Source organism: Canis lupus, chromosome 6, assembly GCF_003254725.2.
Source record: "Canis lupus dingo isolate Sandy chromosome 6, ASM325472v2, whole genome shotgun sequence".
NCBI lineage: Eukaryota > Metazoa > Chordata > Mammalia > Carnivora > Canidae > Canis > Canis lupus.
Window position 1 is genome coordinate 74858425 of NC_064248.1, and position 27439 is coordinate 74885863.

At 36.4% G+C, this 27439-nt stretch overlaps 1 protein-coding gene across 3 annotated transcripts in view; it reads left to right on the forward strand.

The window, feature by feature from the left end:
* The window catches only part of PTGER3 (prostaglandin E receptor 3), a 223171-nt gene that overhangs the window by 162834 nt on the left and 32898 nt on the right, over positions 1-27439 (forward strand). The window contains exon 4 of one of the 3 annotated variants that reach the window (XR_004816684.2): positions 14203-14341. The exons of 1 other annotated variant lie outside the window; for it this stretch is intronic. Coding sequence is in view for 1 of the 2 variants with exons in the window: in XM_025417989.3 (XP_025273774.1) it covers positions 14203-14223 (21 nt within the window). In the remaining variant the exon portion in view is untranslated. Of the gene's footprint in view, positions 1-14202; positions 15787-27439 lie in introns of those variants that run through there. One more of the 3 variants, XM_025417989.3, reaches the window with a different exon arrangement.

Genomic DNA, 27439 nt, shown 5'->3' on the forward strand with positions numbered 1-27439 from the left:
TACCCTAAACTCATCAATCTAAATTAACTCATTATCATCACTCTAAGTCACCCTCTACCCACCCTTATCCTTCTTTGATTAGAGAATGGCACATCACCTCTCCACTTAAGCCAGAGAAGAGCGGCATTGGGCTTGACTCCTCCTTCTTCAGCTAACCTGCTACTAGTTCCTCTTGATGGCACATCCTATATGCTTCTCAAATCTGTCTACCTCTCTCCAACCTTCCTGCCTCTACTGATGTTCAAGTCTCCCAAATCGTCATCCTCTTGGCATCTTTCCTGATAGAGTTCACAAAGTGGCTGAAGTAACACATCATTCTCCAGCTGGAAACCATTCAGTTTACTATTATTTCACTTTCAGAGAGATCCAATGGGAAGTACCTAAAATTGCTTGCAAAGCCCTCCTGAACTGTCCTCTACCAACTTTTCCTGCCTTTCCATACTCCTTTTCTCTTCTTTCTTCTTTTCCCCATTTCTCTGTGCATTCATATTCTCCAATCACCTAAAGAAGGTTCTTTATGCCTCAGACACTCCATTTTTTTGTCTAGAACACTCCTTTTTACTAGAAAGCTATTACTCTTCCTTCAAGGCATATCTTGGATATCCCATAGAAAATATCCCTTAAGGCTTTGGGCTCCTTCTGTTCTCTCTTAGTGCCCTATATCTCATCATTATGCTATACTGAAATCACCTATTCACTTCAGTCAAACATTATGAGCACAGAAATTATTCAACACCATATCTCTATTGCCTAGCACATAATAGGTGTATGATTATTTTTTTATTTTTTTATTTTTTTTATTATATTTTTAGAATGAACAAACAACATCTGATTTTCTCTCTCCTAGCGGAGGGCTGTGTAGTGTCCAGCTATGCTGGTGACTTGGGAGATCAGTCTATGCAACCTTGGGATAAAGTATTGGAAAATTATTTTGACTGTAAATTTAAATCATTATCTTTAAACAGTTTATCAGTAATACAACTTTTTTTTTTTTAAAGAAATGTCCATCTGTCTTATGTGTCTTATTTTACAAACTCAGGAGAGGGTTATTTTTGACTCCATAGAATCCCAACATTTCAGGTAATCTCTTTTCTTAGAAAACTAAATTTTACTCCTTACCAGATTCACAATCCTCAAATCCAAGCCTGAGCTTTTGTTTATGGAACCAGAAAGATTTGCATTGCATCAGTTCATGTTTAGTCAGTGCTAAACTTTCAATAAAAGTTTCTTAACCTTTTATTGAATTTCATTCATAACTGAAATGCAAATAGTCTGGCAACGTTCAGACGTTTCTTCAAAGACATATAGGCAGAATACATTTACATGATGAGAATTTGTGGTTAGTCGCAGGTGGTCAACGCTTATAGCTTGCAACAATTATTAAAATGTAAGTGTCACTGGTGGGGCTGCCAATGCTGACACCAGAAGAATGGAAAAGAACTCTAAAAGATTTTTTTATTTAAGCTAACTTTGAAATTAGCAAGGCTTTTCTGAACAGAATGGTTCTGCAATTTTCACAATCTAAGAATTCTTCAAAATACATTTCTGAGGCTCTTGCATGAATATTTAGAGTTTTGTTGAATTTCTTGCTTTTCCCTTAACACACTTTACTGTATGCTACCTCATACCTTTGCTGTTCTTTCTGATTGGCATAGCCTTCAGCCCCTTAGATGCCTTCTAAACTCAAATCTCATCTCTTCTGTGAAACACCACAACAAGATCAATAGAAATCTCTCAGGCTGAATTAATTCCTCTCCATTGTGAGTGTCCACAGCATTGTGTGATTTGCCTTTCAAATTGCACTTACTACATTATAGCATCCTTGTTGGTAAATGTTTCTCTGTTCCCTAACAGTCTATGAGTTACTCATTAATTTGGTATCCGCAGGACCCAACAGTGTCTGATACACACCAAAGCTTCCATATAGGGCAGCCCGGGTGGCTCAGCGGTTTAGTGCTGCCTTCAGCCCAGGTCATGATCCTGGAGACCCGGGATTGAGTCCCACATCAGGCTCCCTGCATGAGGCCTGCTTCTCCCTCTGCCTGTGTCTCTGCCTCTCTCTCTCTCTCTCTGTCTCTCATGAATAAATAAATAAAATCTTTAAAAAAAAATAAAGCTTCCATATAGACAAGTTTAAAGGCCAAATCATCCTATTTTTTCCCCACCTCTTCTGCGTCATTGTAGTATCAAGTTCATGTCATCCAGTTGGGGCTCACTTCACGATGTACATTATCAAACAGTTCGAATCTCACAATTAAGATATAAATTTTCTAATTTTGTCACAAATTCATTTTAGAAAAAGCAAGGAGCTGTAGTTTTAAAACTCATCTCTGTCACTAAGAGATTATGTGGTTTGGGACAATCAGTTTACCTGCCTTGGACATTACTAAATTATCTCTATCATCCCCATCTTCTCTCGTTGTATGACTCAATATCCTTTTCTGAATTCATGCAAAATTAATGGTCTTGACCACATAATTATGTATTTAATGGTTTTTAATGGCTAAGACTTAGTTTTCTCCTGTGTGAAATGAAGATAATAGTAGTGCTTGTCTCATAGGTTATAAGTAATCTTCTGTATATCTTGACTCTCTGCAGTTGTAGTCCGTATAAGGATGCAAAAGTCTTAATAACACACACATATTCACTGCTGACTTAATCACTACCTTCTGTTTTCTCCCATCATGTACAGTGTTTTATCTGTTTCTTGCTGATTGCCAAATATCATGAACATCTGATAATGTAATGCTAAGATAATGTCAAATAAATATAGTGACAAGTACGATTACAAATCTTGCAACAGATGCAAAGTTTCATGAAAATAAAGTCACATAATTTTAAAACACACATGTAAAGCCATTGACAAATAATAGAAGAAGAGAAAGCTAATACAAATATAACAGGTTGGGCTTCTTAAAGATATTGAATGGGATATGGGAATAAATAGATAAGTCCCTCTAATATTTATTACAAAAGTGACCATATTTATGATCATGTGCTGCAAAAAATATTAAAAGGACATTTTTTTATGTCACGACTCATTTTTTTAATGCTTACAGTTAATAATTTAGTTTCATCTTTGCTTTTTCTAAAATGTAACTTATAGAGGCAATGAGAAAGAAGATGAAATTCAGCATGAAAATAGGGAATCTCAGGCAGCAGGTGTCATAGGGGAGGCCAGGGACACCAAGAGGCAGCTGAGAGTGACTAGTCTTAGTTCTGCCTCAGGTCAACTCTAGTGATGCTGCTTATCAGCCACATGAGAAAGCAAAGAAGATAAGAAGATGTGATGATAGATGATAGATAGATAGATAGATAGATAGATAGATAGATAGATAGATAGATAGACAGACGATGGAATATTACCCATCAAAAAGAATGAAATCTTGCCATTTGCAACAACATGGACGGAGCTAGAGTGTATAATGCTATGGGAAATAAGTCAGTCAGAGAAAGACAAATATCATAGGAGTTCACTCATTTGTGGAATTTAGAAAACAAAACAGAGGAACATAAGGGAAGGGAAGGAAAAATAAAATAAAATGAAAATTGATAGGGAGGCAAATCGTAAGAGATGCTGAACTCTAGGAAACAAACAGGGTTACTGGAGGGGAGGTAAGTGGGATGGAGGAATTGGATGATGGGGATTAAGGAGGGAATGTGATGTGATGAGCACAGGGTGTTATGTGTAAGTGATGAATCAATAAATTCTAGCTCTGAAACTAATTTTAAAAAGCTTAAGAAACACAAAACAAAAAAAAAAAGCAATGGAGAATGACACAAAGACTGCTCATTTGACTGTGTATGTTTGACATGTTGTAATTTCTTAAAATTTCAACCTAAGCAACTCCATTAAAATACAAAAAAAAAAACCTAGTGATTTCAAAACTCCAGTAGAACTTTAGAAAACATTAATTTCACTTATTTCTATAGCATTTTAAAATAAACAAAGATAATTTCATTATTTTTTCACTTTATTAATAACTCTGAAATAGCTAAAACAGGCATTGCTTTTTACTGGTGAAAAGCAAAAGTTGGCCGAGTCTACTCAGATATCAGAGAGATAACACAGGCTCCCTGACTCTAGGACATAATGGTGAAGATGTTCTATTATGTCCCTTCTCTTTCCTCAGTAATACTAAATTCTTTACATTTTAGTCCTAATTCTCATTACAATCTTTTCAAGATAGATTTTGTTGCCTCCAATTTACAGGTAAGAAATCTGAGATTGAAAAAGATTAACAAAATTTGCCCACAGTCACCAGTAAGCATATCTTCCTAACTCCACTGTCTCACCCCTTTGTTTGCTGAAGTTCAGTGAATGTATTTATTAATAATAGAAAAACCACACTCAACAAAAAGAGGCTTTAGAGCATAAAAGAATTTTGGAAAGTCTGTCTGAGAAAAAAATAAATTTTTTAAACCTTCCAGTTTATATCTCAATTATAATTACTAGGACATTTGAGCCATACAATTGAAAAGTGATACATTTATTTCACCTTTGTTCCCTTTTTCTATATACTTTACCTTTCTATATACTTTTCTATATACATATAGAGCAATGAAATAACCAAATACTATGTTGTATCAAAAAAAAGAATCTGCTTTTGAATAAATGTCTAAACTCAATAGGTCAGGTCACTGAGCGTGCATCACCCCATTTTATCAGTTGAGATGTGAACTATAAAGAGATTCAATGAACTTCCTCAGGTTACAGAATCCAAGCTCCCCTTAGAAAATATACCAGCTGTCCATGCACCATTCCTTTTTTTAATGGCTATCTTAAATACAAGCATATGGTCATGCAAATATAAAAGTTTCCTTAATAAAGCAATAAAGAGACTACATCAGCAAAAATTATTGTCAGTAAACTCTAGGTTGAAATTACATGTTGTGAGTGACAACAATTTACTTTTACTTATAGCAGCTCCAGTCATGGATTATCTGTGATGGATTTTTCATATGGATGATATGAATCACATAAATGAAATTAAGACTATGAATATGTACATATTTTAGTATATATTAAAGTAAGCAAGGCAAATATTTTCTATTAGCTGAAGTCTAAAACTAAATAACCTATATGGAAATTTTGGAATGGAATCTGTTGGCTTCATAAAGAGATCTTGACATATTATTTCTGTTTAAATTGGAAAAATTAATACTGTCCACTCCTAAGCAAGACAGAAGAAAACAGTTATATTTCACATTACATTCTTGGAGGGATCTTTATAACTTGACTATAATTATTTCAGGATGCAAAATTTAAAAAGGACCTTATAATGTCTCAGTTCATCTTCAGGACAAGAGTCTCTCATTAGAATGTGATGCGTTTGTTCGTTAAAATTCTAAAGCTGAATGGCATCCTTCTAGGAAGGGCTGAATTGCCATCTAAACTAAATAATAACAACCATAAGATAAGTTTTGTGTTCTCTTTTATTTCATATACTCATATTAAGATTAGCAAATGTAGAAAGCAATTTATAAATGCATGCCCCAATCTACAAGTGGCCCCAAGAAAGTTGTTCCCAGGGAAAAGAAGCCATTAGGATTATTCAAAAGCAAATGAATTCTCAATATATTTTCATATTTTGATAACAAACCTCTATTGTGTCACTCTGTTGTCACAGAGATAACACACATCAGAAGAAAATGTCCCATGTTGTCCTTCAAACCCACATGGATCTCAAATCCACTTCTATCTCCTTTTCTCTATCCAGCCCCCATGTCCTTACCCCTCTCCTTGATCTACTAAAATTCTCTGGGGGGGAACCTAGCTGGCTCAGTTAGTAAAGCATGCAACTCTTGATCTTGGGGTTGTGAGTTTGAGCCCCACATTGGGTATAGAGATGACTTAAAAAGCAAATCTTAAAAATAAATAAATAAAACTCTCTGGTCTGTCATTATAATAACCTCTTAGCGTATGTTCTTGATCTTTCCCTGGCTGGTTTCATTACATGTTTAGCAGAAGTAGAGGGGTTGAAGATTATACAGGCATAAGCTTTGTCAAAAATTATTAAGTTGTACACATAAGAGTTACGTATTTCATTGCATGTAATTTTACCTTAAAAAAATTTAAACAATTACTGAACTTCAGTTAATGGGTTAGCTTTTTGTGATGATATGGGTTAGTAATATTAAAGCTTGCTTAAACAAATGAGTAAATATATTAAAAGTAATGGGAGCAGTATTTTAAGAGGAAGTTACAAACATAGAAAGAAGAAACAATGGCATTGAATTGGAAATGGAAACTATCAATATAAGCTCATGATTTTTAATATTTACCTATCTAGTTAAATAAATTTAGAAGTGATTATAGATATAGGCATACATGTGTGTTTACATGCACATGTAATATACTACATATGTTCACTGAGATTATCTAAAAGTTATGACAGCATTGAGCACACCTAATACTTAGACCTTGATTTCTATTTATCATTTTGCATTAAAAGGAACTTAGACTTCTTACATACAAATGGCCAACAGACACATGAAAAGACATTCAACATCATTCAGCATCAGGGAAGCACAAATCAAAACCACAGTGAGATCCCACCTCACACCAGTGAGAATGGTGAAAATTAACAAGTCAGGAAACAAAAAATGTTGGAGAGGATGTGGAGCAAGGGGAACCCTCTTGCACTGTTGGTGGGAATGTGAACTGGTGCAGCCACTCTGGAAAACCGTGTGGAGGTTCCTCAAAGAGTTAAAAGTAAATCTTCCCTATGACCCAGCAACTGCACTGCTGGGGATTTACCCCAAAGATACAGATGCAGTGAAACGCCGGGACACCTGCACCCCAATGTTCACAGCAGCAATGTCCACAATAGCCACACTATGGAAAGAGCCCAGATGTCCATTGACAGATGAATGGATAAAGAAGGTGTGGTCTATATACACAAAGGAATATTACTCAGCCATCAGAAGAGACGAATACTTACCAGTCACATTGACATGGATGAACTGGAGGGTATTATGCTAAGCAAAGTAAGTTAATCAGAGAACCAATTATCACATGGTTTCACTCCCATGTGGAATATAGGAGACAGCAAAGAGGATCATAGGGGAAGGGAAGGAAAACTGAACAGGAAGAAATCAGAGAGGGAGACAAACCACGAGAGACCCTTTAACTCCAGGAAACAAACTGAGGGTTGTGGGGGGGAGGGGAAGAAGGGCTGGGGGCTGGGGTAACTGGGTGATGGGCATTAAAGAGGGCATGTGATATGAGCACCGGGTGTTATATGCAACTGACGAATCACTGATCTCTACACCTGAAACTAATAATGTACTATATGTTGGTTGGTTGAACTTAAATTCAAAAAAAGGAACCTAGACTTCTCAAAGGAAAAAAAAAGAATGATTCCAGGGCTGTGACAGAGACAAATAAAGCTCTACAGAATATTATTGGGAAAATCGATAAATTTGAATATAGGCTATAGATTTGATAACAGTTTATCAATATGTTTTCCTGATTTTGATAATAGTACTGTAGTTAAGCTAGAGAATGTCCTTGTTTTCATCTTTTTAAAAGATTTATTTATTTTGAGAGAGAGAGAGAGGGCATGTGCATGCACGAGAGTGCAGGGTGGGGAGAGGGAGGGAGAGATTCTTTCAAGCAGGCACCCCCCACCCCCGCCCCGCCGCTGAGCGTGAAGTGAGATGCAGGGCTTGATCCACAGCCCGGGAGATCACGAATTGAGTAGAAACCAAGAATCGGTGCTCAACCAACTGAGCCACCCAGGCACCCTTCCCTCTTTTTTAATAAAGATTTATTTATTTATTTTTGTGGGGGGAGAAAGAGAGAATGCCTTTGTTTTTAGAAAACATTCATGGAATTATTCAGTGGTAAAGGGTCACAACTGTCTCCATTTCACTGTCAAATGATTCAGAATAAAAAAAAAAAAGTCATCTATCTATCTACCCAGAGAATGCAAATGACAAAAACAATTGGGAGAAAATGTAAACATTCAGTTAATGTAAATAAACTATTCCTTATACTTTTCACTTTGCTGTAAGTTTGAAATTGTATCAAAACAAAAGGCTAAAGAATATATTCAGTGGCTTCCTGTGTCTGCACAAGACCCAGTTTCAAAGATGGACAAAACATGTCCCCGTTGTCTTGTGTGCCCTCCCTACCTCTCTGAGGCCGTCTTTTCCATCCCTTTCTCTTTCAGGGCTTTCTCCTCAGATGTCCTGTTACATCCACGCTTCAAGATTTCCTTGTTACATCCCCATCTCCTTCAACCGTGCAAAATCTCACTCCCTCGATGGACTGTTGTATTTTCCATTACATCCTACCCATTTCCCACCCAACCTCCATTCTCTCCAAGTCCTGCTCTACCTCTTCTCTTCCATGGCACGTGTCCCTTCCTAACATCCTTACGCCTCATATGTCTTGCTTCTGTCTTGCCTCCACTCTCTAGAACGTAAGTGCCACAGACAGTTTTGTCTGCCGCCTTTCCCGATCTATCCTGAAACCTGAGACAGACAGTCCAAGGCACTCTGTGAATATTTGTTGAATGGAAGAATGATTGCTGCCAAATTGTCAGATTACCTTTGGGGAACATACTCTTTTTGAATATTAATCTTGAAGGATGTTTTTTCTCTGTAATTCTTATATATATATACAGAACTGACCAGATAAAACCCCATGTATATATTATATATAATATATATACAACTTAACGGGAATAATTTAAGGAGTTTAGAGATAGTGCTTAGGAAGGTCATCTGAGCCTCAGAAGGAGATGGTAAGTTGCTCTGGGCCCCTCTTTTCATCATCTACTTCTCAGCCTTGAAGGTCTGGCTCACACTAATCACTCCTATCACTCCTCGTGAGATACTGGTGAGAAGGCCAATTTAAAGAATTATACTGAGAAACAGAGTTGCCACAGGTCTCAGATGTTTCAGTCTTCTGCTCAGCTCATTTCCTCTGAGAACTTGACATGGAGTCCAATAGATAAGTGCACAGTTACTTCTCTTCGTGGAATCAGAACAAAAGGAATGAGTTAGTCAACTTACGCGAGCCCAGTGAGGACGTTTTTCTGTCTAAGGAGAGGGTGTCTAAGAATACAATATTGGGAAGTCCTTTCCTCGGTTCAGGGCATTTTCTCACTTCATGATGTTGAAATGGAAATTATTAAAATTGGGTTTGGAGCCTTCCCCCTTTTGAGGTTTCACATTAGTAATCAGTTCACTCATGTCTTCCTTCAGTTGCTCTGGTACGTGTGTAGGCCGCAGGCAAGCCCTGTGGCTCCTGGTTTCCAAAGGAAACCACGTTATTCTTAGAAGAGGACTTCTCGGGTGGCTGATCTTAGTCACCACATGCTGAGTTTATTAGTTCAGCTTTCAGAGCTGGTGTGGGGTGCTTCCTGCACGTAACTCATGCCCCTTTCTGTCCTCGACGCGATGACAAAGAACAGTTTACTAAACGCTGCTTAATGCTTAATCAAATAAAAAATGCCTGGAACAAAGTTAACCTTCATGAAGTTCTAAAACCTCACGAGGTGTCTGGTTCTGGACCACTACGGAGTAGAAGCACTTCTCCCCAGTCCTTCCCCTGAGTTCAGGTAACAGTCCTGGACACGATACAGAAAACACGCAGGAAAGCCGACTGGGAGGTGAAGAGGGGGCGGCTGACCCCCTGCGGCCTTGGGAGCCCAAGAGGCCGTGTTGCTCCCCGGGTTTCCCCTCTGACTCCAGCCTATGGACTGGGTGTTGGAGAGGCCACATCTGGAAAGGCCACGGGAACTGACCGGATAAAACCCCCCAAATACAGTTCTTTCTAGCAAAGGGCAAGAAAAGGGACAAGTTAGCCAGATGAAAAGTTCTTAGATAATAACTGTCCTGGTGCAGAAGCACAGCGGGGGACAGATGCGGCTCAGGTCCCATCGCCCTCAGCTGCTGCCCCTGCCAGGCTGCCCCAGGGGGACAGAGGTCACAGCGGGGGTGGGACTCAGCCTCACTCACCAGTGGCGAGCCTCTCCTGCCAGCGTGGGTGGAAGTCGCCGGGAACCTGGGCTTCTGTCCCCACCTGGCAGTCGTGAGGCACCATCCCATCCCCACCGAGGTGAAGCAAGAGGCCAGCTGGGGAGCTGTCGCTACCCATCAGCAGGAAGGCAGTTCCTTCTTGCAGCATCTGTGGAAAGTCCAACATTTTTCTGATGCGGATCTCAACATACGTAGAGGTAGGATTTAGGACAATTCTATTACAAGTGAAAAAAAGTCAAGGAACTGAAAGGGAGGCAAGATTCCCACATTTGATGCTGGAGGACGGAAGAGTCTGACTTGGCATTTTGAAACTAGTAAATAAAAGGAAAAGAAAGAAAAGAGAAAGGTTTCTACATTTTATTCGGACACTAGTAGGCCTTTGAGCTGACGGAAGAATCCTGTATCTTGACTGCAGTGCTGGTTACCGGAATCTGCGCAAGTGACAAAGTGACACAGAACTATATGCAATATTGTCTTGCTGCAAATTTCCTGCCTTTGACATTGTGCTATACTGAATGCGAGATGTTACCCCTGGGGGAGAGTAGATGAGGGTCCCCAAGGACTCTACACGACAGCCACTTGTTATAAATCTGTATTTCAAAATAAACAGTAAATAATAAACTTTTTAAAAGACCTTTATAGGTCATATTCAGAAGCTTCTCCTAACCATGCAAAAGCATAAAAAGCGTACAATAAAGGATCGGTGTAAAATTTTAGAGCAGATTTCCCCAGTAATTAGCGGTCATAGGGGTTGGTAGTCATTTATGACCTATTTGATCCAGGAAATGCAATTTTGTTTTGATGTTAACGTTATCATCAGTCTTTGCTTTTTCTTTTTAAATTCGAATATAGTTGACACACAACGTTAGATTAGTTTCAAGAGTACAATTTAGTGATTTGACAAATTACACAGTGCGCTATGTTCACCACAAGTGGAGCTGCCATCTGTCCCGTTACATTGCTAATACAATATCACTCAATTTCTTCTTTTTATGTAGTTAGTAAATAGCACTGTGTAAAAGCTCACGAGTCATCTTGCTGGGTTATTAATGTGACTGACAAGTTTTTAGCATTTCCTAAAGAAAAGATCATTTATTACCTTTAGCTATCATGGCATAGTAGTAGGTACCTTGGAAAGGTGCAAGCATAAAAATGCAAAAGTTTGTTTGTTTCCTCTCTCAAGAAAGTGAAAAAAAAATAGCATAGGAGTTTCAGGATTTCTTAGTGGCACAGGTGGATAGTGTCATCCAACTGTGATAGCCAGAGACATCCAGGCCTAACTACCTGTCTGTGTCGGATTTTTTAATCTACAGTGAAAATCCTTCCTGCTCTTCCAGCCCATAGTCAACATTTTCAGAGTTTCTTCACAGCCCAGATCACGTTTCTGGGAACTGACCCCATCATCTTCATACAGTCCTGTTTGAAGTGATCTTCTCCACTGGTCACGATGGTTGGCACAGGATTTCCTTTCCTATGCTAATTTGGAATTGGGACCCATAGACTCGAACTGAATAGACTTAAGGTCCAATGTTGTCAATTTTCTATAGTCATCACTTCTGACTCACGAAATATTCCAAGCACACAAAAACACCCAATGAGTCCCCGCCTTAAGTGAACAGGTGTTAATGCACTATCATATTTATTTCAAATTTCTTTTTTCTGAAAAAATATGATATAAACTCAAAATTACTAGTATAATATATACCAATCACCAAGATAAAACAATTACCAAATTTTTGTCACATTCATTCAATTTTTGATTTACATTTTAATTGTGAAAAGACACATAATATTTACCATCTTAATCATTTCTTAAAAGATTTTATTTTAAAGTAATCTCTATACCCAACATGGGGCTTGAACTCATAATCCCAAGATCAAGAGTCTCACATTCATTCCACCAACCAACCCAGCCAGGCACCCCCCCAACTTAACCATTTTTAGGTGTGCAGTTCAGTAGTGCTAAGTGAATTACACATCCCATAGCACATGGAACGGGTCTCTAGAACTTTCTCATCTTGCAAAATGAAACTCTACGCTCTTCGAACAATTTCTCATTCCTCTATTTCCTCTATATCCCCAGCCCTGGTAACCACAACTCAATTTTCTATTATTATGAATTTGACTTTTATAGATACCTCAGAAAAGTAGAACCATACAGTAATCGTCTTTTAATGACTGGCTTATTTCACTTAGCATAATGTCTTCAAGGTTCCTCCATGTTGTACTATGTGGCAGGATTTCCACCTTTTTCACACTATTATTACCATATATCTATTTCCCACAATTTATTTATACATTCATTGGTTGATAGACATTGGGATCACTTCCATTTCCTGGCTATTGTGAATACTGCTTTGATGAACATGGGTGTGCAAATACCTTTCGAGATTCTGCTCTCAGTCCTTTTGTGTGTATATATATATATAATATATACAGAAGTGGGACCACTGAACCATATGATAATTGTATTTTTAATGTTTTGAGGAATCTCTATACTGTTTTTCTGCAATGGCTGCACCATTTTACATTCCCATCAAAGGTGTACAAGGCTTCTAATATCTTCACATTTTCACCAGTGCTAGTTCTCTTCTGTGTTTGTGATAGTGGCCATCTTAATGTGTGTGAAGTGATCTTGCTTTGGGATTTCAGGTTTTATTTCTTTAATGATTTCTTTAGGTGAACATTTCTTCATATGCTTGTTGGCCATTTGCTTATTTTGGAGAAGTGTCCATTCAAGTTTTTTGCCCATTTTTAAACGGAGCTGTTTTTTGTTGTGTTGGTGGTTGGTGTTGAGTTATAGGAGTCTTTTATGTGTCCTGAATATAAAACTCCAGATATACAATTTACAAATATTTTCTCCCATCCTAAGGTTGTCTTTCACTCTGTTGACTGTTTTCTTTGATGTGCAGAAGCTTTAAAATCTGATATAGTGTCACTTGCTTATTTTTGCTTCTGTACATTAGGTCTCATATCAAAAAACCATTGCCAAATTCAATGTCATGAAGCTTTCCAACTATGTTTTCTTCTAGTAGTTTTATGGTTTTCTGTCTTACACTTAGGTCTTTAACCCCCTTTGACTTAATTTTTTTTGATATATGGTCTAATGTAAGGATCCAAATTCATTCTTTTGCATGTGAATACCCAGTTTTCCCAATTTCATTTGTTGGAGAGACTGTTCCTTTCCCCATTGTGTAGTCTTGGCACCTTTGTTGCAGACCATTTGACCATACGCAAAAGGGTTTATTTCTGGACTCTCTGTTCTATGCCGTTAGTTTATATATCTGTTTTTATTCTAGTACTACATTGTTTTAATTAATGTAGCTTTGTATAACTTAACCTGTTTTTTTTAATGCAATTTCTTTTTTCCTTCTTTATGTATTTTACAGCGAATATCAGGCAGCATAATTTTACTCCTACGTGATTCAATATAAATCTCTAAAAATTATGGTCATTTTCCTTTGCAAAAGTATTATTATCACATATAAAATTGGCAATGTTTCCTTGCTATCATCTCATACCAAGCCCAAAATCAAATTATGAATGGTCTGGAAAATGTGTCCATTGATTTGTTTGAATCAAGATCAAAACAAGGTCCCCACTTTCATTTGATTACATCTTATAAGTCTCTTGGTTCAGAGAAGTTCTACCCTTCCTGTTTTTCCCCCTCAGACATTGACTTGTAGAAATTAAATTAGTTGTCTATAGAATGTTTTAATTCTAGGTTTCTCTGTATACTTCCTTGTTCTGTCATTTAGCTTGCAAATGGAAGTAAACTGGTGGCTTAATTCTATGCTCGCTTAACTATAAATTGAAATTAGCTCAGACTTTTGATGGTTTTCCTACCTGTGGGCAGTTTTCTTAATTCACTTGCAAACTGGAGACTCTGGGGACTTTTCCTAGTTTCCCTGGTCATTTTCAGATAAGTCTTCCCATGTTTCCACCCAGAATATGTAGGGTCTTTATTTCTTACAAGTGGTATTTTTTTGGAAAATTTTAAAAACCTGGTTTGTGGAGTAGGTAGGTTGTCCCCATGCATTTCTCTCTATTCCTGCCACCCAGGTTCGATCATGTTCTTATTCTGCTGCTATAGGTGATTTATCATTTGTGTTCATAATGTGAAGTTTATGAAAATATCTTTCCTTCTAGTTTTATTTAGATGTTGTCAATGGATTTTTCATTTGCTATCCTAATTTGTTTATTTTTCAGGAGGAATTTTTTGGAGATTAAAAATCGACCTTGCTGCCAAGATCACATCACTGGAGCTTTTCACATCACTCAGCTTTCTTTTTGTTAAGGAGACAAAAATATCACAGAAAACTGTACCTCCTAACCCATTCCTTTTCACTTTCCCCCCTATGCCCACTCCCAAAGGTAACCCTCACCAGAAGTTGGTATGTCCTGTTGCCATGCATGTTTTTGTACTTTTACTACATATATATCCATCTATTAAATTTGTATCCTATTGTTTTATAAGTTTAAAATATTTACATACATGTTTTCATATTATATGTATGATTTGCTGCTTGGTTTTCTTCACTCAAAATTACATTTAAGTTTTATCCATATTGAAACATAAAACTCTAGATCATTAATTTTAACAGCTATACAGTATTCCATAGTTTGAAGAGGGCATGATTTCCTTTGACTAGAGAAAATTATTTTATTTCACTATAATAAGCAGCATTGTAAAAAAAAGAAAAAAGGAAGTAAAGAATAAAAATCCCTAGAGTATATGTTAGCTTGTGCACATCAGCATGAGTTTCTCTAAAATAAATATGCAGGAGTGGATGTGCTATGTCAAAGGGCATATGCATCTTTTTATATTCACATGTGTAAGAGTTTCCTCTATGTATATCTATACTGGCATTTGAGATGTTTTAGTTTTTTACATCCTTATAGGTGTGAAATGGTATCTCATTATTAATTTATCTTACATTTTCCTGATTGAAATGTGAGGTTGAGAATCCGTATTGATGATTTGGCTCTCTCCTATGTCTGGCCTGTTTATAAAATTGATAATGTCTCCTGGGTTATATGTCAATTTATTAATGATTTGTGAGGGTCTTAAAAATATCTGGTTAAAAATCCTCTTCTGGTGTTTATTAGATAGGTTCTTTTAACATCTTCTGTTCTTTCTATTTCTACTTCTACTTCTACCGGTCTCAATCTCAACAATCATCTTTTCTCTTCCTACAGCCCAGACTTAGTCCATGAAAACATCTTAGAAACAGGCAGCATACCAATCTTTTCATTTTCCCAAATGTTTCTCAAACCTATGACCACCACTTAAATTTCTTCCTGGAACATCCTTTCTTTCTGAAACATTGACATTCATATAACAGATATTAAGAGTAGAAGAGTTCTGCCTTTATTGACAAATTGTCAGTTATAATCATAATCTGTAAATTAAAGTTCAACTGGTGTTTTTCCCTTTTCTAGCATAGTCTCTTACCCTTTTCCTTATTTGAGACCTTTCTTATTCCCTGTCTTTATCAGGATTTTGCAAGTCATTATTCAAATGTTAGGTATGCAGTGAATGTGGATATGGATGATAGGAAAAAGAAAAATAAATTCAAGTTCTTTGATAAACATGAACCATACATTGATATGAGAATTTGATGTTATGGTAAAATAAAAGTTGAGATGATAATGTCAATATGTTTAAAGGAGTAGATATCAAAATGAGTTTGGAAATAAAGGAAAATTTCTAGAACATACCAAGTTATTATCACACTGTCACCATAAAAAAAACTGGTGTTAATGAATAAATTCCTCTGGAAGATTATATGAGTTTGTGAGTCTAAAGTAATGTTATTTTGAATTTTGAAATCTAGTTAATGTAACTTCTTAAAGTGAAATATATAAACTAAAGTTTTCTTCTTTATGTTTTACTCTTCTGTCTTCCTCTTTGGCTTCTCTCTTAGCATACACTAGAGAAACAAAGGCACATGTAAATGTTTAGAGTTATTAATTGGGATTCCAATTTAAATTTTCCATTATTTTTAACTTCATTTTTAAACATAGGCATCCGTTTGGTTTCATGAGAAAAGCCTTCAGTTTGGTTTCTTCTTACTAAATTTCTTGAAATAGAAGTAATATTTTAACCTTTGATAATAATAGGACAAAGAGAATGATAACATCCAAGTGTATGTAGGCATTTCATTATGTAGAATAATTGTTTTTAATGGAAAAATGGATTAGACAAAGAATAGTAGGGGCTTAAATTACAATAATTATAACTGTGGGAGAAATAGCTGGCCTGGGATAACATATCAAGTCCAAGTTTGTATACAATATAATTCTTAAAATCTAAAATAGAATTATAAACTAAAAATAATATTTAGGTTCTAACTGATGAGTCAGATTTGGAGACAAAAATAGTAGCATGTAATGTTGAAACTGTTCAAAAATAGAAGTGATTTCATTTAAAAAATGACAAACATTCTTCAGAGCTCCAGGCCTCCCAGTTATTTTAATAAAATAAATTATCTTGGAGGAAGGCTCATAAACTCTCCACTGTTCATTAGTTTACACCTGCACCTCAGGGGGGTTGCTTGGGAAACTGACTCTTAATTTAGCTTGAAAAGTCAGTGCTCTTAGATTAGGGTTTTGTGCAATGCACAATACAAAAGGTTAATAATTTTATTTGAAAAAACTCATTACTATCACTTTGCACTTTAAGTCTATGTCACACTCAAAAGAAATTAATTATCTTGATGGTTTTGTACCTCATCTGCCTGAAAAGTCTTGTTTGTTTTAAATATAAATGTAATATTTATATTAACTTTAGGCTGTACCTTGTACAAGTTCTCACTCTGATTTACTGAATAATTGAGACCATTCTCAAAAATGTCCAATATAAGAAAGGACAGGTAAGCTTCTTGTCTCATAACTTTTTCCAAAGGCTTTTATTTCCAAGTAAATTTGATCTATTCTTATTTTCTATTAATTTAGCAGCCAGAGCTTAATGTGATTTATTTATCTAGCTAGTCCATAAATCTTTATGTTAAGTCTTTGTATATGCTAGGCAATGATTTACCATGACTCAAGTTTTTATTCTTTCTTCATTAAATTAAAAAAAATAGAACTTCTTTTTTTATCCCAGAATATTCCTCTGTAACAATTCCAGTAATTTATCTTTTAAGCAAGCTTGGATTCAAGAGATGATTGCAATTCATCACAAATGTCATTTTTGTCTCTCACATGACCATACTACTTAGAACTATGAAAGGTGGCTGTTTTATATTTGTGGTGCTTCACACACATCAATTATCCTGTGAAAATCCTACGGACTCTCAATGGAAAAGAATAGTTCCTCCTCCAAGGTTCCTGAATGAGAACAATCTGTGACATTGCAGTAGACTCTAGGACATACAGCAATGCCAAGGACAGATGCTAGTGCTCGCCAACAGGTAGGAGACTGAAGACTGGGATAGGCCCAGGTTCTGGAAGGGCCTGGGAGATAGAAGATTTTGAAAAGAAAATAAGATGATCCTTGTTTCTTCCCAGTTCAGCCAAGACTGTCTAATAGATCAGCGAACAGAAAAGAAATTGAAATAAATACTATTTACTTAATTCCTCCTGTATGCTAGTGTTAGCATGGATCTCAACTGCCAGGTTTTGGTGTTTATCATCCATGTGGACCGGAACAAGAAGGTAACCTCTCTATGCTGCAGTTTTCTTATCTATAAAATAAAAACAACATGTTTTTCAGAGTTTACATAAATAATTCAGTACATTTTTTCCTAGGATTAGCCTGGCACAAAAAAAAAAAAGTATTTCTTAAATATTGGCTATTATTGCTGTATTATGGTTGTGCTGGTTAATAATGTAAGGAGTGGCACGCTGATATGACATGTCATAGAGAATTTCAGCAAAGTTTCTGCTGGCTGAGCTTTTCTGATCTTTTTGGAATCAAACCTTGATCACAATTATGTGCAAGGTCCTAATAGCTCAAGTGTCTCTGGAACAACATCAGATAGGTTTCAGTTTTTCCCCTGCAGTATGGGTCCTCCTATTAAACCTAATCGATTATGACTCATTAGGAACCAGGGGTTTTTATTTTTTATTTTTTTATTTTTTAAAGATTTTATTTATCTATTCAGAGAGACACACAGAGAGAAAGAGGCAGAGACACAGGCAGAGGGAGAAGCAGGCTCCATGCAGGGAGCCTGATGCATCAGTGGCCAGGTAATCCCAGGTAACTCATTTGCTTACCATTCAGGATTCATTATTCAAGTTTCAGCTCATTCTTCCTCTTCCCCTTTCTTTTCTTCTCCTTTTTTTTTCTTTCTCTCTATTATTATTGTTTTTTAAATTTTTTTACCTTTGGAGATTTTTCTTACTGTCATCTTAGGAACAGATTTAAAAGATATGTTTGCAATACTTCTGCTACAATCTAGTTGCACAGCAGTGGAAGGGCTGCTCAGTGTTTCTAGTCCATCATACAGATTCCATTTTTTTTTTGAAAGCCTAATCATATTTGTATTTGTTTCTTTTGTTTGTAACACTGTGCTAAAATTGACCACAAGGAGGCCTAGTGTTTTCCAGGTTATAGATTTTTCCACTTTTTTCCCACAATAGGACAAATTCATGGGGGAAATTAAGTGTGTGGGCCTATACCACGCCCTCCAAAAAACTGGTTTTAATTCTCTCTATTCTATCCCATGAATATGTTTACCACTGTTTTCCTCTCCAAACATCACCATAGCAGTGAGTGGATTCAACTTTAATCCTGTTGCATTACACTTTATCTGGATATTTTACATATTTTATCTGAAGTTAAAATAGAGCATGGCTGAGTAAAGGTGTGTATGTGTGTGTGGTAAACTGTAATCTTAACATTTTTAGTATTTTTCAGTCTAATAGGAGAGAGGGTCAAGCACAAGTAATAAAAGAGTTTATCAGAGAACAGACAACGTGAGTCCTCAGAGAAGGAAGGGTCACAAATCTCAGGCTTGGTCAGAAATGAAATTTTACAGCATAAACATTCCCGTTTTATGCTAAGAACTACACGTGGAGTTAAAATACATTATTATTATTATAGGTAGCTTCCAATCTTTGGAATGGAGAAGGCTGCTGGCAGGGGTTTTGTTATTGGATGTACCAGGTGACTGCTCCAGAATACTCCAGCAGTTACATGCTGGGAGGAGGAAGCAGGTGTTATCAGATGACTGCTCAGGAATGTGACCTAAAGGGACACTAATTGGAACACAGACTGGTCATACCACTCTCTTTGCTGGGTTGTTTTAAATAGTTGTCTGTATCTCTCGATGTCTGTGATCTCTACCTAGGTCACCTTCGGCAACTTCTCTTCCTGTAAACAGGGAAAAGAGTGCTGGGAAATAAGCAAGTGACAGAAAACAAGTGGGAGTCACAGTCACTTCTGGCCCTACTAAACAGCATGACACTACTTGCTAGGCTTGGAGTTGAGTCTTAGTAATCCTTAGATATTTGTGGCTGCTTTGTTTAGAAACTGAACCTCAGAGTAATGACTACTAGTGCGTTTGGATGGTGTAGCCAAAGAATTCAGGATGTGAAGGGATCAGATCTCAGCTTCATTACTTGGTCACTTTGTAGCTTTGCTGTTATAACCTATTTCGGCATTATTACCCCAATTTGTGAAATGGTGATTACAATGACACAATAGACTAGTGTGATGAGGTAAGAAAACATAAGGTGCAAATAGTGGGTGCTCAGTATTTACTGGTTCCTTTTTCATCATGTTGTAGGCTAATTATCCCCAACTCACTCACCTACAGACACTGGGTTGGACTTTAGAAGATATTCACATATTCACAGTGGGGATCCAGTCACTCCATCCACACTAACCATTCTCATTATTGCTCAAATACAGCAGACATTCTCATTCTCTTGCCTTAAGGTGATGAATCTGGCTGTTCCCTCTCCATGAATGCTCTCCCAGTTTATGCACAAGCTGACTCTTTCACGTCCTTCAGTTCTTTGATCAAATGTCTCCTTCTCATTGTGGCTTATTTAATGACCTCATCTACAATTGCAACCTTTTTAAAATACAATTATCATCTTCTAGCACTCTATAAAATAATTTACTTTTCATTATGTTTACTGTGCACGCTCACGCTCTGCCTTTCCCTACCAGAATGTACACTTATAAAGGCTAAAATCCGCATTTAACCAATATATCCCGAGTACCTATTTCCTGGTATACTTAAGGCACAATAAATTTTTTTCGGCGAACGCACACAGGCATTCCAGACTAAATCAGAGTAAAGAGCTTACTCACTTCCATATCCCCAGAGCATAAAGTATAGAAAGTGTGAAGCGTATAATGGAATGGAAGAAAATAACTGGTGCAATCCAAGTTCCCAAGAGGGCTAGGAATTACCCAAGCTCAGGCAAAACCCATTTTCATTACTCCCTTCTTTCTGAAACTGACAACCTAACACACTGTTTTAAGATTCTTTTTATGTTTGAATGATACTATGCATCCAGAAGGTCAAGAAAATGTGGAGAATATTTACAATAGCCCAAAAACTTTGTGTAATCATTTGTGCTCATGCTGGGTTATTTAAAATTTGAATGCTGATATCTAACTTAATGCTCAAATAACGTTCATCATTTTTATAATAAAAGAGCAATATGATGAAATTTAGACACATCTCATCAGTGCATGAGTCCTGTATTTCTACCCGTGTCATTTTGAGCTTGGCTAAACAGGATCTTGTCATCTGTTCTTTTTGTTTTGTTTTGTTTTTTTGTTTTTGTTTTTTTTGTTTTTTGTTTTTTTTGTTTTTTTTTGTTTGTTTGTTTGTTTTGTTTGTTTTTTGTTTTGTTTTGTTTTGTTTTTGTTTTTGTTTTTTGTTTTTTTTTTTTTTTTGTCATCTGTTCTTAAGGAATAACCTTATCCCCCTCACTCAAGTGAAGAGACAGACTGATTAAATCTCTTCTGAGAATCTATCTTTTTTTTATTAGAATTTTCTGCTCTACAAAGTGTTAAGAAGGCATTATCTAATACAACCTTAAAGTACAGCACCAACTTAGCACTCAAGAGATGACATCATGCTCGGAGAATTTCTATAGAGCCAAATGCAAATCCAAAATGAAGAATAATTTATAGTTGAGTTATTCGGAGGAATGCAAACCATAAGACAGATGATAAGGAGGAATGCATGTTATAAGTACAAGCAAAGAAAGTTTATAGAAATCATAGTTAATTTCTTTTTTTTCCTCATGGTTAATTTCTGTCAAGAGAGCTGGAAGAGATCTGACCTTTATCTCTCTCTACTTTTAGCAGTTAAAATGATAGTCTGTCCCCTGAGATCTCTCTCTAATGGGTAGTTTAGAACATTAATCTGATTTTACACAAGTGCCGCGCTCAGTTAACTATGCCTACCATGTCATATATATGCCTGAACAAGCAGGCATCATGCGAAGCTTTACGTGATGCTACCATCTAGTCTAGCCTCATAACTATGCATTTATCAATTAACTGTGCTTTGTCTTTTCTCCAGATATTAACACAGTTGAGGATTTCACAGGCTTCCTTGAAGAATGCCCTAGAGAAGCACTGAAACCACTTCTATTCTACATTATGACTAACCTATTTGAACACATAGGGTAAAAGAAATATGCAATAACTCTCTGATACAATGTTAGGAGAAAGAATTAAATCAAGCATTTATGCCATCAAAAATATGTTTTGATGTGTGCAACAGTCTTAAGAGCTCAAAACGCAAGTGTCTCACTTTAGAGTTAGGACTCCCAGGTGGCAAATAAAACCACCAACATATTCATGATTCATTATAATCTCTTTACAGAAGACTGCAACTGGGAACACAAATAAGGAATGAGAATGCTGACCCATAATCCATCATTAAATTATTCAGCTGAAAATATTACATAAAAGCATCCAGAAGTCAAGAGGGATAAATCAAAATATAAGGCCATAGACCCAGTATTATTAAAGCATGGATGAATAAAGATGGGTGGTCCTATGGAGAGGTTCTATACCAGACACAAGAGATGAAAAGCTATCTGCTTTCAAGACTCTGATGACATAGTATCACAGAATGAGAAATGTATTAAATGGTTAGTGTTAAAAGTAAATTTGGAGGACAAGCTAATATAGAGAATATACCAGAAAAACAGAATATACTATCTTTACCATTCAGTTATATCTATCTTATTAAGTTCATCTGATGATTTGGGCATCAGGCAGTAGGATACCAAATAATTGAACTGGCCAGGCATTTCACTTGGTGTCCAGAACTTATAGATGGTATTTAACCTCTTTGGCCATTGTCTTTGTTTGGTATTACATTAATTATGATGCCCTTTTTACCTCAATTGGCAAATTATTGTTTCTAGACATTTTGTCTTCTGCCTAGACACGGGTCATTTGTTTATACAGGCTGTAGAATGGAATCCCCAAGGTCTGTTCCTGTCCAGCTACTCTAATTTCCACCTTCCAATTAACCACAGGGAGGTAAATATACAGCACCCAGAAGAGAGCCATCCAAGGGCCCATCATGAAGTGATTTGACACATTCACTATTGGCACAGCAATCAAATTCAAATCAATGGAGAGCAATAAAAAATCTAGATCCATATTACTGGTCAACTATTCAGAGGCATGGTTTGGTTACACAGTGAAAATGCAGAGGCCATAAGGCCATAGTAGAGATTGCTGCAGCCAATTTAGTCAACAACTCACAGTTAGTTATATCAAAGCATCATCTAGTGGTCAATTCCTGCCCAGGATCATAGCGGTCATTAATGGCTGACCCAGAACAAGAACCAAGAATTCCTAACATAAGTACAGAGCTCTCTCCAACCAGTCTTTAACCATGAGGATAATGTAACTCTGAAAGAAATTTGTACATATTTTTCTGAGTTGTATGACATTTAAATAACTCCTCATAATTTAAAATGAATCCTCATTGAAGTTTCAAGGCTCTTAGTTCATTTTGAAATAGCAAGTTATTTACAAATCTTAAAAGTACTGAATGAAGATAACTTTCTTTTGTTTGTTTACTTAAGCCAAGGCAGGACAAGTAGCCCCAAACCTTAAGCTATTCATGCTGAGGAACTGGAGCATATAAATCAAGGACACAGGAAATAGCAAATATCCACAAGTTCAGTAGCAGATTTTATATGCTGGAGGGGTTGAACAGTTCAAAAGTAATACAAGGCAAGAAAGAGAACAAAGAAGACAGAAATCTGAGAAGATAAGTTTTTCTTAAATTCCTCTAAATTTCCCTTTTTATTAATGGCAGGTCTTGCCCAATTTATATAAACCAAGATAACTAAGTTATTCTTACAAAATACTATTTATGTATCAAGATGCTATTTTCTACCTTCAGAAAAAGTGGTTGTAGCACTTTAGAGCACTAAGGAAACTAGCAGCTGAGGAATCCCCTTCAGGGCACCGCTCACTTAACTTGTTAAGGGATCAAACCTTGTGGTACAAGGCAATTGAACTGATTACATGTCATTCATCTTACATTCAATCTGGAAGTAAAATAGAACTCCCTCTTTGTTGTTGTCATTTTTCAGCGTTTACTTTATGACACCAAAATGTTGGAACTAAAAGTCCCTACCTGACTGCCTGGAGTAGGGCCTTCCTGTTAATTGCATTATGTTGTCAAATGAGCAAAAAATAAATTTTCATTATATTATTAAGTCGTTGGAATTTGGAGTTGCTTGTTATAGCTGCTAGTGTTACTTATCCTGACCTGTGCACAAAAGGGTATTTTTTTTCACATAGGTAATTTTTTTCATGCGGTAGACATTATATAACATTTTTTCTCCAATACTTTATTCTCCCCTGCCTCTGTACACCTAGAAGATGTGATTATTGACTTCCTTAAAGTTGGGGAAAGCACCATGATTTGTACTGATCCATAAATCGGGAGTAAAAGATGTGCATAACTGAGGTTGTAGAAATCTCATGTTTAATGATTGAGGCTTTCTTTTTCCACACCGAATACTTGAGCGGGCTTGTGTTCCAGATGGTGCAACTACCACATGGTAGAGCTTTATTGACCTGGGTCCCTCAACAACTGGGGACTTGAGTTCCATGTTAACCAATAATTCATAATATTAATGGGTTAAGCTACTACAACTTGGAAGTTGTTTGTCACACAGCATGGCTTACCCTAACACATAGGCCAGAATATATATGTGTATAAAATGTATATATGTGCATCCATGGGTACATACATATATATGTATCAATGCATGTGTATCTATCCATGTGTGTACATACATATCATAGACATATATATGCATATACATATATAAATACATATAAGAGGCATATTAGTCAGAATGTGTATTATCTGTGTACATGTACCCACATATATACATATATGATTAATAAATTTTTACATGAGGAATTTTGATGATATTCATTTTATGGAAAGTGTTTTCGATTATGCCTTTAAAAATGTTTTTTTTTAGGAATTTAGATTAGTTTTATAAAATAGGTTATTTTTTATAAAATCATACCAAAAAGCAAACTATACACCAAATGACCTATGCTATAAGTTCTGCAAGATGCATAAAAAATAAATACAGGGAAGAACTAGAATGGTGTATCTCTTCAGTGCCTTTTCACTAAAAAAATGGTGAAAATGTATTTTTCTACTCTATCCCACATAATGTGAACTGACTCATTCATCGACCTGCCAAGAAAGCAGCTAGCCAACTGTGGGCTTCCCCTTGCAAGGCTAAAGACCCTGCTCCGGAGAGCTTAGTGTAAGGAACCATTAGGAAAGCAGAGAGTAGGTACTGCCTGAAGACTTGCTGGAGAGGGAAAGAGACTGGCCTTGCACAACAATGGCGTTCACCTCAATCTTATGCTTTAGAGAAGTAAATAACAGGGGAATGGGAAAAGAGATTCATGGTGGCCTTCCCATATTGTTTCCTCATAGGACAGAGAGGTCCCTTTGGTCTATGGATTTTGAGGAGTTGACTAATCAACTTTCTCTTCCACCTACTACAGCCTTTTCTGAGTCTTTTGCATCTTTGCCGTCATACTACTGAACATTAAAAACTCTCCTCTTACTAAGGAGACATGATGATTAAGTGCAATGTGCCATACTGAATTGGATCCTAGGGGGAGAAAAGGAAATTAGTGAGAAAACAGGTGAAATTTGAACAAAGTCTGGAATTTAATTGGTGCTAATGTACCAATGTTAATTCCTTAGTTTTGAAAGATGTACAAAGTTATATTAACTGTTAATGTTAGCGGATGCTGAAAAGAAAGGTATATGAGAACCCTCCAAATTACCCTTGAAACTCTTCTGTAAATCTAAAATCATTTCAAAATTTAGAAATAAAAGAGAAAATATCTGTCTTTCTTTGTAAGCCAGGTGGCATAATCACTAGGAATATAATTCTATGAGTAAATTCATGGCAAAGCCTCCTTAAAGGAAAAATGGATTATTTAGGGTGAGCCCAAGGAGATACTATGGGGTTTCGTTTAATATTCTGACTTAAGCATAGCAATAATACTCTTCTTAGAATACTCTGTAGCAAAGCTTAGGCAAGATTGGCATTTTTGGTACATCTGGGCTAAAGGCTAGTGGATAATAAGAGAGCCTAACAAGTAGGTACTGCCTGAAGACTTGCTGGAGAGGGAAAGAGACTATGGTCTAGCACAACAATGGCGTTCACCTCAATCTTAGGCTTTATACTTTAAAGCATATACTTAATGCTTTATGCTTTATACTTTATGCATATATACTTTAAAAACACACTCTAGTATGTAGTTGAATTCTCATAATTTTGTGAATCCTAAAGTGTATCCTCTTATTTTGCTCTTCTTCCTTCTACCTGGGGAAGTTCTTTTTAAATGTCCATTGACCCAAGAATGACACCTACCCTTCTCAAATTCTAGATCAAGAGAGAGGTTAAACTTTCATCCTCATAGTTCCTTGAGGCAGTTCCATAGATCTCCTTGCTGGATGCAACATTCATATCTCTACTTTACAAATAACCTCAATGTTCCTGGAATAAAGGTAGGAGGGCCATTTAATTTCAACAAACGGCCAACCTCTTGTGAGTCAACACAGTAGAAAAGAAATAGTTAATAGTCTTGGAACCAGAAAGTACTAGGTTTAAATAGCAGACGTGCCACTTTCTCTACCCAGCTTCTCTGAAGCAATACACTCTAAGTCCTAGTTTGCTTACCTGTAAAACTGTGATAATAGAGCATATTCACAAGGTGGTGGTGAGATTTAAATGACACGTCATACACAACGTAGTTCCTGGGTGTAGTAGGGCATCTCTACATATTAGTTTTACATTCTCTGAAGAAAGCAGGGCTTGATAAAAAGTAGAATAACTTGAAACTATGACTATCAAGATGGAGACAGAAACAAGTGTAGCAGGAGAAGCAAAAGCATACAAGTGGGATATGGCCTGTTGAAAGACATTATCTTTCTCATAATTGTACACATTCTGGATCATGGTCACAACCACAGTTTCAGCCTTTCAATCAATGTATTTCCAGCCCCTAGCTCACTACTCGTGGCATCACAGAAAGATTTACAAGATGCACTATCCTGGCAGTGTCAAGATTCATTGGAAGATAAAACTCAGTTGATTGGAAATGACAACATTTTTTCCCCAGTTAATTGCATAGTCATAGACAATTCAGTCAAAATGTGTTTGCTTTAGACCTTTCAGCACCCCCATTTGAAAAAGAACAAATTTAAGAGTAACATTGATATAAAACGATGGTCGTCTTCCTGATTGAATTGGAGGCCTTCACCTAAATCAATGCCTTTGAGCTCAAATCCCATGTAATTGGCAAACGTATACCTGACAACTCAGGGACCAGAAACAATTCTAGGAGCATTGATCACAGTGGTGAGAGCTTCTAATATATATAAAAGCTCTTAGAAAAAGGTTTCAAGGCCTTCTAAAACCAACTAATGATATAATGATATTTTGTTCTGTTTAATTACCAGTCATAATATAATGTAATCAAATCCAGTGGCACGAGGATAGCAGTGCCAAGATACAGACAATTAAGTTAATCACGACACACGTAAGATATATTTAGGCACCCAAAAAAACCTTCTGGCAAAAAGGATCTAAATCTATCTTCATGAAAATAAGCATTTTTCTTGCATTTGCAAATGATAAAAAGATACCAAGTTTTCAAATTCTAAGCAGTAGGATAAACTGCCAATGATAGTGTTTTGAAAAACTGGATACTAACATTAACTGACTTTAAAGAACTGGTTTTAAGAGCTTAAGAATTATTTCTTGTAGTTCATAATCTTACAGAGCCCTGGGTCAGAAAAAAACTAAGAATGTTGATGAGTAGTATAGAGAGGTTGGATCACTATGTTGCACACCTGAAACATTGCATGTCAACTGTGATCAAGTAAAAAATGTTTAGAAACAAAAAAGTAAAAATAAATAATTGTGTATAAAAATAAAGATGACA